At 51.0% G+C, this 14,592-nt stretch overlaps 1 protein-coding gene across 1 annotated transcript; it reads left to right on the top strand.

The window, feature by feature from the left end:
* The first annotated feature begins 1,649 nt into the window (after positions 1-1,649).
* MCM2 (minichromosome maintenance complex component 2) lies at positions 1,650-13,887 on the top strand. Its single transcript, XM_067303313.1, has 16 exons — positions 1,650-1,697; positions 2,125-2,312; positions 2,692-2,867; positions 3,507-3,770; positions 4,794-5,013; positions 5,289-5,496; positions 6,329-6,463; positions 6,692-6,883; positions 8,020-8,113; positions 8,808-9,058; positions 9,306-9,432; positions 9,647-9,759; positions 9,896-10,138; positions 10,917-11,099; positions 12,088-12,243; positions 13,148-13,887. Exons 1-16 carry the CDS (start codon positions 1,692-1,694, stop codon positions 13,256-13,258), a joined length of 2,667 nt encoding a protein of 888 aa, XP_067159414.1. The 5' UTR covers positions 1,650-1,691; the 3' UTR covers positions 13,259-13,887.
* The last annotated feature ends 705 nt before the right edge of the window (positions 13,888-14,592 follow it).

Genomic DNA, 14,592 nt, shown 5'->3' with positions numbered 1-14,592 from the left:
GCCTGGCTTTAGTGATGGTTTTAGCTGCCCAAAATCAGCTCTTCTCAAAGAGGCTGAGCATCCCACCTCAAGCACAAGACAGCTCAAAGCCAGCACCCAGAGAGAGCAGGGAAAAGAGGGACACAGGGTCCTCCAGAAAGGAGACTGGAAAGGAGATGGGACAGAAGACCTGTCCATCCAGCCAACCTGTGCCTAGAGAGACAGTGGCACCCCGTGGTGAGACCAGTTCATCGCACTGTGTCACCTGGGCCTTGTCAGACAGCACCCACCTTACCACAGGTCCGGTGCTACCTTCTTATAAGCCATGGTGATGTCTAAGAGCCTACAGGTGGGGGCATTTCTGGGGGACCAGGGGCCTCTGGTACACCCTCAGCGCCAGCCAGCACACAGCGTTATGTGTCACAGAGATGAGGCTGAGCTGCTCTCCTATTTTTATCGTGATGCTTCTGCTTTGCTATATTAGTACCAGGCTGAATCATCCAACTGGGCTCCTGGAAGAGGCATTTCAGATCTACGATTGTCAGCTGCCTCCTTAGTCACTTTTGCTTCTTGTGCCTCCTGTTTCAGTGTTACTGTCCCACATTTGAGTGCTGCCAAGTGCAGAGACACCCTGATATTAAAAGGTTGTCAGATACCTTTCAGAGAAGACAGATCTCCAAAATCCAAACCATCTGCAGTTATGAAAGAGCCTGTGGCTGGAATGCAAGAGTTTTCCAGCTCGTGGCCTTGACAAGCAGCAGCCCATTAGCATGTTCTGTGTCTCAACGTTGCTCTTCCAGTTTCTATGGGACAGGTGGTCTTCTTCACTTCCTGTCCTGAATGGCATCACTCACTGTGCAGGTGCTGAACAACTGTGGAGACGGATGTGGCTGTCTTTCAGAACTGCCCTGATTAGCTCCACATTATTATTATTACATATGGACTCACATCAGAAAAATAACACCAGAACCATATTCCCACCTCCTGTAATTTCATTCAGTGTGAACCTGTATGGAATAAAGAGGATTCAAGCGGATTTCACAGGAGCCAGTGCAAACCTGGTCAAGCCAGATTGATTTTGAAATAAAAGGAGCAGATGTTAGAATATCTACATGTGAATTCACATCGGGATCTCTCCCGTGACTCAAATTCCTGGCACGAGGAAGTCCAGCATGACAGCCTGGCAGGAGCAGCCAGACGGCATTATGCTAGATCTGACAGCGTGCACAACGTGGGAATGCTGGCGGGCCGCCAGGCCCCTCGTCCCCAGAGGCTGTGGATGTGACGGGGGAAGCGGGGAGCGTGCCAGCATCCACTGGGATGTGACATCCCGCCACGGCTGCCGTGGGGAGGCCAGGCCGTAGCGGAGTGGGGCTCAGCGCTACCCCTCGGGGCGCGGAGGCCCCAACCTCCCGAGTCACTGGCTCCCTGTCGGGCACCTGAGGCGGGCACGGCCCCCTTGGCTGGGTGTCCCTAGGGATGGGGTGTCCCCCCCCCCGCACCCCTCCCCGCCCCGCCACCCGCTCCTGCCCCCACGCCCCACCCCGCCTCAGGCCAGCTCCGCGCTCCCGCCACGGCGCGTCATGCATATTCACGAGGGGGGCGTGGCCTGCCCGCGGCCTACCCATTATTCATGAGGTTTCGCGCGCTTTTGCCGACCACGTGGGGCCCTTTCGCGCGGAATCCGGCTGCGGCAGGAAGAAGCGGCGGCGATGGCGGTGAGCGGCCGCGCCGGGACGGGACGGGCGGGGGCAGCGGAGCTGCGCGGCGCTGGGCGCGATCCCCGCGGGGTGCAGATCCCGCTTTTTCCTCGCCGCGGGCATCTTTGCACTGCGGCCCCGATCACCGTCGCGCGGGGTTCGGGGGGGGGGGGGGCTTGCAGGCTCCTACCGGGGACAGCCTAAATGCCGTGGGAAGTCTCCCCGGTGCCCTGCACCGGAGAAGGGAGCCGCCGGTGGGGGAGACCGAAGCCTTTCCCTTCCCCCTGGCTGGTTTAGGCTCTGAGGATTAATCCCTCCGCCCTGCGTCTCCGTTGCCATTTGCAAGGAGGGCAAACCTGGAAGCACGGAACCCCTTTCCCCCCGCCCGGTGCCGGGGAGGAGGGTGCCCCGGGCGCCGCCGCCCTCACCCTCTCCCTCCTTGCAGGACTCTTCCGAGTCGCAGGCCGCGGCCACCAGCCCCGTGCGAAGCTCGCGCCGGGGCGATGCCTTCACGTCCAGCCCCGGGCGGGACCTGCCCCCCTTCGAGGATGAGTCCGAAGGGCTCCTGGGGACCGAGGGGCTCCCCGAAGAGGAGGAAGAAGGGGAAGAGCTCATCGGGGAAGGGATGGAAAGGTAAGGAAATCCGGAGCTGGCTCCCTGGGGGTCGTGTCTGGGGACAGGGGTTTGCTAAAGGGAACCTGGATACAGCCAGTGTGATGCACATCCAGCCCAGCTCCTTACTCTTGCAGCCATAAACGTTGCTGTTTTGTTACTTAGCCAGATCTGCTGGCAAGGTGGTGAACTTTACAGTGCAAAGGCCTGAATGCTGGCATTCATGACCATGGTGCTGGAGCCCTTTGAGCTGCCAGGCATCTTTCTTTGTAAAATGCCTTCCTGCTGAACATGTTCAGTCTTGCTGCAAAATAACTGTGCTGACACCCATCCAGCAGCAGCCAGAGATGGGCTGGAGACCTGGAGCCTGGCCTGATTCAGTGCTATCTGTGCGTGCTAGGGACTACCGCCCCATCCCAGAGCTGGACGTCTATGAAGCAGAGGGCCTGGCCTTGGACGATGAGGATGTGGAGGAGCTGACCGCCAGCCAGCGGGAAGCCGCAGAGCGAGCAATGAGGCAGCGAGACCGCGAGCTGGAGCGGGGCATGGGCCGCATGAGGAGGGGGTTGCTTTACGGTAGGTGTACGTGAGCTTTTACAGGTAGGCTGATCCTGTGTGGTTGACTGTAACCTGGCCCTTGTGCAGGAGCTAGTCTCTCTCACCATCAGAAAGGCAAGGAGGTCTCTGGAGCTCCAGTGGCTCAGCGTACATTTGGGTTCATAGAGAAATGTCTGGCAGTGGGCTTGGTTGGACTCCCCAGGACATGATCCCTTTGTTTTGGGCTTTTGGTTGCTGCTGAAATAAAGTCAGGGTCCCAGGCCTGTATCAAGCATTTGGGATTGTACCTAGCCCATGCTGGGGAGTGTGCTGGGGTTGGTGTTCCTACACAGACTTTTGTGGGCTGGCTAGGAGGGCCTTTATTGCACTTGGAAGTCCAGGCCTTCCTCCTTCAGCATATTAATGATCATGTGTGGGTGCTGTTGAATAAGAATACTCTTATTTCTGCCCAATAAGGTCTGTAGCTACATTGTGAAAGATGTAGGAGTCAGGCTAGAATTGAGCCTGAGTGTGGCTGAGCCTAGGATGGCCTCCTGTTTGTATCCCAGGCTTTGACCTACCTCTTTGCTTCCAAAGCCTGTGCAATTCAACCATGACTAGTCCAAGGAGTGGGAATGGGAATCCCAACTCTGACCAGCTTCTCCTCCCCACCCTCAGATAGCGACGATGAAGACGAAGACCGCCCTTCACGGAAGAGGCGGCTGGCGGAACGGGCTGCCGATGGCATGGAAGAGGAGGATGAAGATATGATTGAGAGCATTGAGAATCTGGAAGACATGAAGGGGCACTCGGTGAGGGAGTGGGTTTCCATGGCAGCTCCCCGACTTGAGATCTACCACCGTTTCAAGAACTTCCTGAAGACCCATGTGGATGACCATGGACACAATGTTTTCAAGGAGAGGATCAGTGACATGTGCAAAGGTAGGGCTTGGTGATTACAGGCTCTCTCCTCATTACATGGGTTGCAATACTTTCCAGTGAACCAGTCCATAAGTGGATTTTCTCTGCCTGTCCTGTTTGTCCCAGACCTTGAGTCAGCACTTTAAAGAACTCTGATGCTGATGGAGATAAATGAATAATGGAAGCATCTGTACTATCTTCTTTGATTCTGGCTTACTAATAAGAAGGCCCTTGGCATCTGCTACTCATTAATATTCATACCATAGAAATGCTGGCAAAAAAATATGTGGGGCAGCAGACAGTGGTCTGCAAGCTCACAGTCTCAAAGAGACAACAATTACTTGCTGTCTGTGCCAGTTACTTTTGCACACTGGAAACTGGATTATCCAGTGAAGGGACATAAATAGACCTTGTGACTTTGAAAACGATGTCAGTGTTGCAGCCATGTATTCTGACTAGGAACTGACAGAAGCAGCAATCTTTAAGGCTGTCATTGATAAATTTTAAAAACAAAAATTGTCACATCTAAGAACAGCTCAAGTAAGTGTAGTTTCTTGTATTTCTTCTTTATATTGAGGCAGAAGCTCCAGAAGCCTGAGTACTGGATCAGGATCAGTGTTGTACAGCAAGAAAATAAAAGCCATTTGTCTTGTTCCTTCCCAGGAACATAAGAGACAGAAGGTTTTTGCCAGCCATTCAGCACAGTTGTTTCTCCTGTTAATTTCTATTTCCTGGAGGTCTGTAGTGGAGTTATGTGTTGGAGTGAGGCTTCTGAGTCTCAGGAACGCTGAACCTGGGAAATATCTGTGCAGAACTGGTGAGGAACAATCAAAAGTTTGGTACTGGTAAAGAATTTAGCAGAAAAATGATTGTAAAACAAAAGTTTTCCAACCATTTCAGCTTCTTGACCTCTGAATATTTTTTCATGGGAGGTGTAAACATCAGCAAAACCTGCAGAAAACAGGTTTGTCTGTTCTGGTCTTTTGCAGACTCATCAATGGGTGAGCAGGTTGCAAATAAAATTCGCCCCCTCTTTTTCTCCAGAAAACAGAGAGAGCTTGGTGGTGAACTACGAAGATCTGGCTGCCCAGGAACATGTCCTTGCCTACTTTCTGCCTGAGGCCCCAGCAGAAATGCTGAAGATCTTTGACGAAGCAGCCAAGGAAGTGGTGTTGGCCATGTACCCCAAGTATGATCGTATTGCTCAGGAGATCCATGTTCGTATCTCCCACCTCCCTTTGGTGGAAGAGCTGCGGTCACTCAGGTAAGCAGCAGAATTACCAGCTCAGGAGAGCTAGACTGCTGGCTAAAGCTCTGAATAGGTCCAACAGGATGACTGAGCCCAATACAGGAAAAAATTCAGTTTAAGGATTAACTTCCAGTGTCCCCAAAGGTAAAACACAAACCTCAGGAGAAAACTCTTACTGATAACTGTTTCCTATTAAGCCTTTACCAGTTGTGCCTTGTAACAAGAATGCCTTCTGGGTCTTCTGTCTTCTGTACGCCCTGCAAGCATCCAGCATCTCTCTCTTTCCTTAGGCAACTGCACTTGAACCAGTTGATCCGGACCAGTGGGGTGGTGACGAGTTGCACAGGGGTCCTGCCTCAGCTCAGCATGGTCAAATACAACTGCAGCAAGTGCAGCTTTATTCTGGGACCCTTCTTCCAATCCCAGAACCAGGAGGTGAAACCTGGTTCCTGTCCAGAGTGTCAGTCTCTTGGTCCCTTTGAAATCAACATGGAAGAGGTAAGACATGTGGGCACCTGGGAGCCTCTTGTCTGGACAGGGTTATCTGCTTGTCCTGCCCAGGCTGCTGCGTTGCCTGTTCTTCCCACCTGGCCTTGGCTCCCTCCCTTTGAACAAGCTTGGTGCTGTGAGAGGGCAGTAGTGCTATATGCAGAGCATAGGTCTTGTCTGTTTGAGTTAATGACCTGAATCTGCCTGATTTGGCACCCAAAAGTCCTTTACTGTCTCTTCGTAAGTGTTTGGGCTGAATCTTTTGACACATTCATCTCTGTGGTACATAGTGACCTATCGGTATTGTACAAATGCAGAAACAAAGCATCCAGCTCTCCTCCTTCCTAAGTTAGGTCAGTATTTCCTGGTCTGCTGGTTAAGGTAACTAGATGACAGTAGCAAAATCATTGATGTGGAGATTCTGGCTTTCATTCTTTGCTCCGACCTCTGATTTGCTTTGACCTCTGCACATTAACGCAGCTGGTCAGTCCCTGCAGGCCAGCTTTACAGGCGGTGCCTACTTTATCCTTTATAATGTGCTGATTTGCTTTGACCTCTGACCATCACAAGCATGGTGTCCTCCAGGAACCAGTCCAAGATTTGGGTGGACCTTGGAGGCTGAAATGCAGAGGCCAGATGTGGCAAAGAACTTTGCTGTCCCCGTGGTTGTCCCTACATCCTCGAATTGCTCCTAATAACCTCCATCCCTTCTTGCCTTTAGTTAGTACCCAAGGTCTAGTAAATCTTCGAATGGACCTTTTCAAGTGAGATGCCTTTGAAAAGCACCAGCACTGCTGATACCAGCCAGACTTGCTGGGTAACTTTTATTTTGTTGCTGCAGACGGTCTATCAGAACTATCAGCGCATCAAAATCCAGGAGAGCCCTGGGAAGGTAGCTGCCGGCAGGCTGCCCCGCTCCAAGGATGCCATTCTCCTCGCTGATCTGGTTGACAGTTGCAAGCCAGGGGATGAGATTGTGAGTAAATTGTTGAAGTTATGTACAAGGTGAACACAGAACATTTTTAAACTCACTGACAATACAATAACATCAAAGGGACCTGGATAGTTGTATCCAGAGCAGACGTAGGGAGGGGTTATCCACAGACACATTTGGACAGCTACTTTCAAGACTGGTATCTTAAAATGGAAAGAGGGGGCTGTTCTGTACTGTATGGGAACTGATATACCCTCTCCTGGTTCCAAGGAGCTAACAGGGATCTACCACAACAACTACGACGGCTCCTTGAACACTGCCAATGGGTTCCCAGTGTTCGCGACTGTTATCTTGGCCAACCACATTGCCAAGAAGGACAACAAGCTGGCCATCGGAGAGCTGACTGATGAGGACGTGAAAGTGATTGTGGGTCTGTCCAAAGACGAGCAAATTGGGGAGAAGGTGAGTCGGCCTCAAACAGGCCTCCTCTTCCTGCTGACAGCCAGCCATCTGCTGGCAGTTGGATTGGAGAATGGTGGAAGGTATCAGCTGGTGAAACAGTGGTCAGAGGAACTTTTAGAAATCCCATTCCTGTCTGAAAGCATCTGGTCTTCTGTAGCTCTTGGACAGCTGTTGCCGAGAGTGAGTTACAGGAAGGAGGTGCATAAGGCACTCTCCCCTTGTACTTTTTGGGGTCAGATTCCCTGTGTCTCCCCTTCCTTCTCTGAGTCTTCTGCATCACAACAGGGTGAAAGACACTCAGACACTATTTGTATATATGATCATTATTCTCTCTCTCTCCATGTCCTGAAAGCAAATGGAGAGGAAGAGTTCTGAGGGGCTGATGCATGTGTCTCCAATCCTTTTAAGGGGATGTTTTTAGCTTAAGCTGTGGAAGTCTTAGCTTTGCTTCTCTCTGTCTGGAAAGACCTGAATCCAGTACTCGGAAGGACAAAGCTCCTCTATGGGTGCACATGGAACCTCACTTGGAGTGGGTTTAGGCTCTCTAGTGTGGGGACTTCATTATGTTACCTTGGTCACACAGTTCAGTATTCACTGCGAGGTTCCCTCTGGGTGGAGCAGCTTCATTTGAGCCAGGGCTGGTTTGAAATCAGTAGTCTCCAGCATCAGGATATTATCAAAATACCCTTGAGAAAGTACATCAGTTGTTTATAGTAATGAATGCTTGACCATGATGGCAAATCATGTGCACCACAGCACATCCAGCTACTCTCATGTGCAGTCAGCAAGTCTCGAATTGAATCAAGGTCTCCAGCTTAGCAACACCTGATAACAGGCACAGCCTCTCCGGTATGCTCTGTGCACAACAGCAGCATGGAGGCAGCGTCAGGAGTTTCCAGCACCAGACTACAGAATCTCCCATGGTCCAACAGCACCATTTTTGTGAAGCAACTTCAGGGGACACTGGGTGGATAGTTAAAACTGAAATATCCCCCTCTCAGTGGTTAAAGGACCGTTTGGAAAGAGCAGTATTGTAAGGGGAACTGTAGGTACTGCCCCTTAGTGCTTTTCATGCCAAATTCTGCCCAGACTGAGCAATGGTATTCTTTGGACAACTTCTCTGGTTTTCCTTTCAGATTTTTGCCAGCATTGCCCCATCTATTTATGGGCATGAAGATATCAAGAGAGGCTTGGCTTTAGCTCTATTTGGTGGGGAGCCCAAAAACCCAGGTGGGTGTCACTTGTATTTGGTGTCACATGGTGCTGCTTCACTCAGCTGAAAGCAAATGGATTTGCTGCAAATGGGGTTGTCTGTGCTATTGGAATGAGAGTGGTTAGAGTTGTCTGTATGTCTTGGTGACAGACGAGGTAACAGACTAAGGGATATCTGCAATGGAAGTGACTGTTTTTATCACACTACCAACTTGATGTAGGAGTTGAAATGCTAAGACTGAAAACGGCTCCTGCTGCAAACCTGGGCAAATTTTTCTCTCTCCTCCTCTAGGAGGTCAGGTTTAATGTCTCTGCAGAGACTTGACCTCTTGGCATCCTGATTTCTTAGAAGGAAGTATTCAGCGAGGTTAGAAATGCTGCTTTTCACACCTGCATTTTAAAAAGATGCAGTTGCGGTGGGAAGTGAGAAGTTTTGCTGTGAATTCTGCATGCTCATGTGCCACTAACTTTGGTCCTTCATTACTTTGGCCTTTCTGGGTGCTCTAAACTGTGCTCTAAACAAAATGCTCTGGGTGCTTTAAACAAAATGTGACAGCATCCAAAGCTGATTTTTCCCTCAGCTTCTCTGTAGAGTGTTTCCCCTGCCTGCTCTTTGCCTTCCCTTCAGCTCTGTGGCCTACAGGGCAGGGTTGCTGTCAAGGTGTATGCAGAGGACTCAGCTGCTTGTGCGTCTCTCCCATTTCTGTTACAGGTGGCAAACACAAAGTCCGTGGCGACATCAACGTGCTTCTGTGTGGCGATCCTGGTACTGCGAAATCACAGTTTCTTAAGTACATAGAGAAGGCGTCTAGCAGAGCCATCTTCACCACTGGCCAGGGTGCCTCTGCCGTAGGCCTCACAGCCTATGTCCAGAGGCACCCAGTCAGCAAGGAGTGGACTTTGGAGGCAGGAGCCCTTGTGCTGGCTGACAGGGGTGTCTGCCTGATTGATGAATTTGACAAGGTGAGTCCTAGCTTCATCGTCTCTGTGGGAGGGCTGAGCTGTGGACCTCTGCAGTGAGGACGCACTGTAACTCAGGCTACCATTCCCCAGCCAACTGGGATTCCTGCAGTTTGGTTAGGTCCTTTGCTAGTCCATAATGTAGTATGCAATCTTTTCAGAGCTTCCCACACAAGCTAATTCCCTTTGGTGCATTTGGGGAATGGGTGTAAACATAGATTCAGTTCAGGTTCTCCTTGCTTTCTCATAGATGAATGATCAGGATAGGACCAGCATCCACGAAGCTATGGAACAGCAAAGCATTTCCATTTCCAAAGCAGGCATTGTCACATCCTTGCAAGCCCGTTGCACCGTAATTGCTGCTGCCAATCCCATAGGTAAGTGCTGGGGGACCACAGGACCATCTCAGGCCTCCACCATCAGTCGGTTGTCACAAGAACTGCAGTGTTGCTTCCCCTGCCTCTGCTTGGTTTCTGCAGTCTGGAGCAGAGAACAAGCAATAAAGGCTGCCTGTGCAGGAAGTCTGTGTTTGCTTCAATGCTTCACCCTTGGAGTCTATGTTTGACCTTGAGATTTGTCTTTCTGATCCAGGTGGACGATATGACCCATCATTGACTTTCTCGGAGAATGTAGACCTGACAGAGCCCATCATCTCTCGATTTGATATCCTGTGTGTGGTGAGAGACACAGTGGACCCTGTGCAGGTACAGGCTGTGCTATGAATCTGAGCTTGTGCTGGGCTCATGGTGATGCTGTTGGGATGCTCAGCTGCAAATGTCCACTGTGTTTTGCTGTCCAGTAAGTGACTTTTGTTCTTATTATTCCACTGCTCTCTTGTAGGATGAAATGCTTGCCCGATTTGTTGTGGGCAGCCATGTCAAGCACCATCCAGGTAGTAAGGAGGCAGTGAATGGGGATGCCAATGAGGTGATTCTTCCCAACACTTATGGGGTTGAACCCATTCCCCAGGAGATCCTGAGGAAATACATCATCTATGCCAAAGAGAAGGTCCATCCCAAACTGAACCAGATGGACCAGGACAAGGTGGCCCGGATGTACAGTGACCTCAGGAAAGAATCTATGGTGAGGATACTGAGAAAAGGGGGGAGGAAGTACGTATCCAGACTGCAAATCAGCCACTGACTGCTCCAGCATAGGTTGACACATTCTAGCTATTCACATCACAAGAGTCTGTGCCGCTTTTTTGTGAGAGAGAGGCAGATCCAGGAGTGTCTGCTAAACAGATGATTCTTGATCTAATGCAGAGTCTTGCCTGTTGATAATCCATGGACTGGACACATGTACAAGTGCCTGCTATCGCAAAGTCCTCTATTGTGGCTGAGTCTGGCAGGCCTGTGGGAGATACCAGTATTAGCTCAGCCCCACATGCTCCTGGTGCACTCCAGGGAACCGTTCTGCATAGGAATGCCCTTCTCTTTTGTCTGTGGGATCTCTTGGACTCATTTTATCCTCCCCCTTCTCTTATTCCAAAAAGAGGAATTTGCTAAGGTCAGAGGGAAATTTTTGGAGCTTGGGTAAACTGGGTTTTTATTGTTCCTTAAACTCCCCAGTAGGTAACAGGGGATTGCTGTACCCGGCAAGACAGTAAACAATGGCAAAGAGAGACCCAGAGTAGCATCCCCTCACACTTGGGTGAATTAAAATGTTGAATAGGAGAGCCTTTGCTGCTCTGTGCAGATGTGCCAGCAGGTGGCAGAGCCTCCTTTAGCCTGGAAAGGTCTTAAAGGCCCGGGAGTAGCTCCCTATGGTGGCAAGTAGGTTCTGAGCCAGACTAGCCACCTTTCTAGCCCCATGCCTTTTATTTTGCAGTAAGGAGTTACTCCCTCCTCTCCCTCCTTAGGCGACCGGCAGCATCCCCATCACAGTACGTCACATCGAGTCCATGATCCGGATGGCAGAGGCTCATGCCCGCATGCACCTGCGGGATTATGTGGTGGAGGATGATGTCAACATGGCCATCCGGGTGATGCTGGAGAGCTTCATCGACACTCAGAAGTTTAGCGTCATGCGGAGCATGCGCAAGGTGGGTGTGCATCTGTCGAGGGTTGTAGCTGAACCCCAGGCCCCGTGGCTTTGACTGCAGCCTCTTTGGCCGCTCTGGCCATGCGAAGAGACTCACCCAGGCTCAGCATGGTCATGTCCTACAGGGCAAGGTGGCGAGCCTGTGTAAATGGAGTGTTGAGAGTCTGAAGGCACTGCTACGTGGCTGTCCTCAGTTAGTCTCTGGTGGGATGCGTAAGCTCTCTTAGGAGCTGTGCTTTGCTGAGGCTGAGAGATGTGAGGCATGAAGTGTGTCCTGAGTCTCTGTATCCAAAACACTGCAGGTGCTCTCCTCTACTGCTGCTGCCACATAATGGTTATTGAGACAAGCAGGCAGTTAGCTTCTTCACTGTTTTTCTGTGTGCAGCTCTAGGGTTCCTCAGAGGACAGTTAACCACAGTGTGGCCCTCACTGTGGTTTAGTACGCAAGAGTCTGCCCTTTTCTCCGAGTGGCAGGGTCTGGCTCTGAACAGCTCTTGGCTGGCTGCAGCCTGGCATTTATCCACTCTAAGAGCCTGCCCTCAGTCTGGGCGACTCGTGGCCTCTCTCTTTGACTCTGAAGAGCCAGCCAAATGTGAGCGTCTGCTGGGGAAGCACGGGGCAGTCTGGGTGAAGGGAAGCTGCTCCTTCCCTTCCCCCTTCCCCCTCCGCAGTAGTATGCGGTCAGCCTCTGGGAGGCTCCAGGGCTGGTTGCGTGGCCCCTGCAGAGATTGCAGACAGTGGCAGATTTGAGAGCAGCCAGCGGAGAAGTGTCTTGGCTGTTACAGGGCTATTGTGCAACTGCACGTGCAGGTGGCAGGCTGGCAAGGCCTGAGTCCCTTAGGAGATGTTATGAGTGCAGGTGACAGTGGTGTCATTTGGTTCCCCTTGTGCTTTGTGGGAGGAGGGTGTTGGTTGGTGTCGGGCAGGGAAGACCTGCAGTGCGTCACTCGGTTCCTAACTCTCTTGGCTCTTCTCATCCTCCCTTCCAGACATTCTCCCGCTACCTTTCATTCAAGCGAGACAACAACGAGCTGCTGCTGTTCATCCTGAAACAGCTGGTTGCAGAGCAGGTGATGTACCAGAGAAACCGCTATGGGGCCCAGCAAGACATCATAGAAGTCCCAGAAAAGGACCTGGTGGATAAGGTATGGGCTTATTGTAACAAGCCTTCTTGGGGGCTGGCACCTGCTCTGTCTGCAGCCTCACAACCACAGGGGTGCTCTCAAATGTGTAACTTCACTTTCTGAGTTATGGCACCAGAGAAGCCTTGTGTTAATCAATAAAACCCCAAGAAACGGGACTGCTTCGTCTGTCTCTGCCCTTGTCTTGTCAGGGAGTGCCATCCTCTTCCCCCTCAGTTCTCATGCGCCCCCACAGAGCTTTGGGTTTGGAGCAATAAATCCTGCAGTATGACTGTTGCTTTGCAGGTGAATGAGAACATGAGTTCCCCAGCACTTGTGTTTAAAGTAAAAATGAACAGAAAAATCTCTGCTTGTGTGAACTTTCCTAATTGATACTGGGGCTCACTCTTCTCCTCCCTAATGCGCTCTCATCCCTGTGCTGGGGATGCATTCCTGGCTTCCTGCCATTCCAGGCAGTGTATTTACCTTGCTTAGTACTGAAACAGTATTTGCTTCCCTGGTTCCCACTTTTCTGCTCCTCACATTGAATGTACAGAGTAACTGCTCCCTCCAGAGCCACCAGCCTCGTGCTTGCCTGTTCGACCTCCCCCAGTTAGAGGTCTCCTGCAAAACTGACTCCCACTGGGAGAGGTCTTGTGGGCTCTTGAATAATAGTTGTATTTTAGCTCTAGTGGAAGTAAAAGGACAAGCTGAGAACAGGCAGATGCTGAGCCAGCATCCTCTCTTTGCTCAGCTCAGCTCTGCCAATGCTCCTTCATCCTGACCTACAGTCTCCTCTGCTACTGCAGTTGTGGTTCCTGCTGAGCAGAGATTGCTGACTGTCAAATTGTGTGAGGTGTCTGCTATGGAAAACCACATGGTTCCTATTTTTTTCAATAAACTTTTATTCTCCCCTTCTTCCTCCCAGGCTCGGCAGATCAACATCCACAACCTCTCTGCCTTCTACGACAGCGAAGTGTTCAAGATGAACAGGTTCAGCCGGGACGTGAAGCGGAAGCTGATTGTCCAGCAGTTCTGAGGCTGGCAGTGGAGTCTGCCACGTGCTCCTATGAGATAAAACCTCGGTGTTGCCATCCACCCAGGAATGGTACAAAGTAGATCGTGATCCAGAGGGACTAAGCTGCACACTCTCTTGCTTGTTTTGTGCCTTATGGATTAGGGGAGTGCTGAGCTGTTGAAGACTTTGTAAATAGAACAGAGTTAAGTAGTTAAGTGCCCAGCTAAGTCTGTTTAGCAACTTCAGTCACTGTTTTGCCTTGTAGCTGAGCCCAGCAGGGAGAAAATTGCTGGCCACATAGACGGCGTGTTTGCTGTTTGCTTGTCCCTAGTTGTTATGGGCTCATCTACAGGAGGGGCAGAGAGGGAGCATTAGAAAAGCATTTGTCTGTCTTATCCACGCCCCTTGGATTACAAGCATCCTCAGGGATTCTCTTTTCCCATCTCTGGCGACTGTGCAGCCTGCTGGGTGATAATTGAGACTGCTTTCAACTCTCCATGAACCAGCCAGCCTCTCAGCTCCAGGCCTTTGTGCCTGACACTTGACATTTCCCCAGGTGCCCACATGGGTTGACCTTGTGTTTGGTTTCTGCAGGGGAATGGAGGGGATGGGTGAAAATGAGAACTTAAATAAAACATAACTGTTTCTAATATTAGTGGTGATCGGTGTGGGCAGTGGAAGCTCCTTCAGTACATCCTGAGGCAGCGTCCAGAAACACTAGGGGAAGGGCTTCCCCTTCCTTATTGGGTGCCAGCTCTGTGCTGCTGTGAGCAGATGTGAATTTACAGCTGAATCCAAATGGTGGCACCTGAACTGAACAGCATCTCCTCGTCCCCTGTGTTGAGGATGAAGTACCCCAGTGTTGTTTTTGAGAGTGGTGGAGGAGCCCTAAGCTGGAGGTGTGCAGGAAGGTCAGGGTGGGCTGAGTGTTGGCACACAATTCCCTTGTGTGCATTTTGAATACGTTTGTTTCTCAATACTGTTGTGTTTCCTCCTCTTTCGGGAACTTCTGCAGCTACAGAGAGGGAAGAAAAGCATAACTGAGCAACCTGGACACTGCACCAGCTGCCTAGCAGTTTGCTGATGCAGGGGGAGTTTTATGTCCTGGGCTTCCCATCCTTTGTTTGCTCTTGATATTAGCAGGAACTCTCTGTGGGAGTGGAGGAGGATAAATCCTGCCTATGCTGGTCTCTCAGCTATTGCACATCTTCACTGTGGAGGTATACCAAGAGATAGTTGTCCACAGGACAGTGTGATGAACACTGTCATTCCCACCCAGGGCCTGCAGTGGATCCTTTTCCATCCTAACTGCCTATCGGAGCAATGATCCCACTGTGGGACTCTGCCCCATGAAT

This window comes from Apteryx mantelli, chromosome 12 (genome assembly GCF_036417845.1).
Source record: "Apteryx mantelli isolate bAptMan1 chromosome 12, bAptMan1.hap1, whole genome shotgun sequence".
In the NCBI taxonomy this organism is placed as follows: domain Eukaryota; kingdom Metazoa; phylum Chordata; class Aves; order Apterygiformes; family Apterygidae; genus Apteryx; species Apteryx mantelli.
Note: the sequence above shows the minus strand (reverse complement) of the source record. Positions and strands in the feature narration are given on the sequence as shown.

What these genes read in the sequence shown, in the direction of transcription:
- MCM2 (XM_067303313.1), top strand. An exon ending in ATCGGGGAAGGGATGGAAAG is followed by an intron (nt 2,313 to 2,691) that starts GTAAGGAAATCC and finishes TGTGCGTGCTAG; the next exon opens with GGACTACCGCCCCATCCCAG. An exon ending in ACGAGCAAATTGGGGAGAAG is followed by an intron (nt 6,884 to 8,019) that starts GTGAGTCGGCCT and finishes TTTTCCTTTCAG; the next exon opens with ATTTTTGCCAGCATTGCCCC.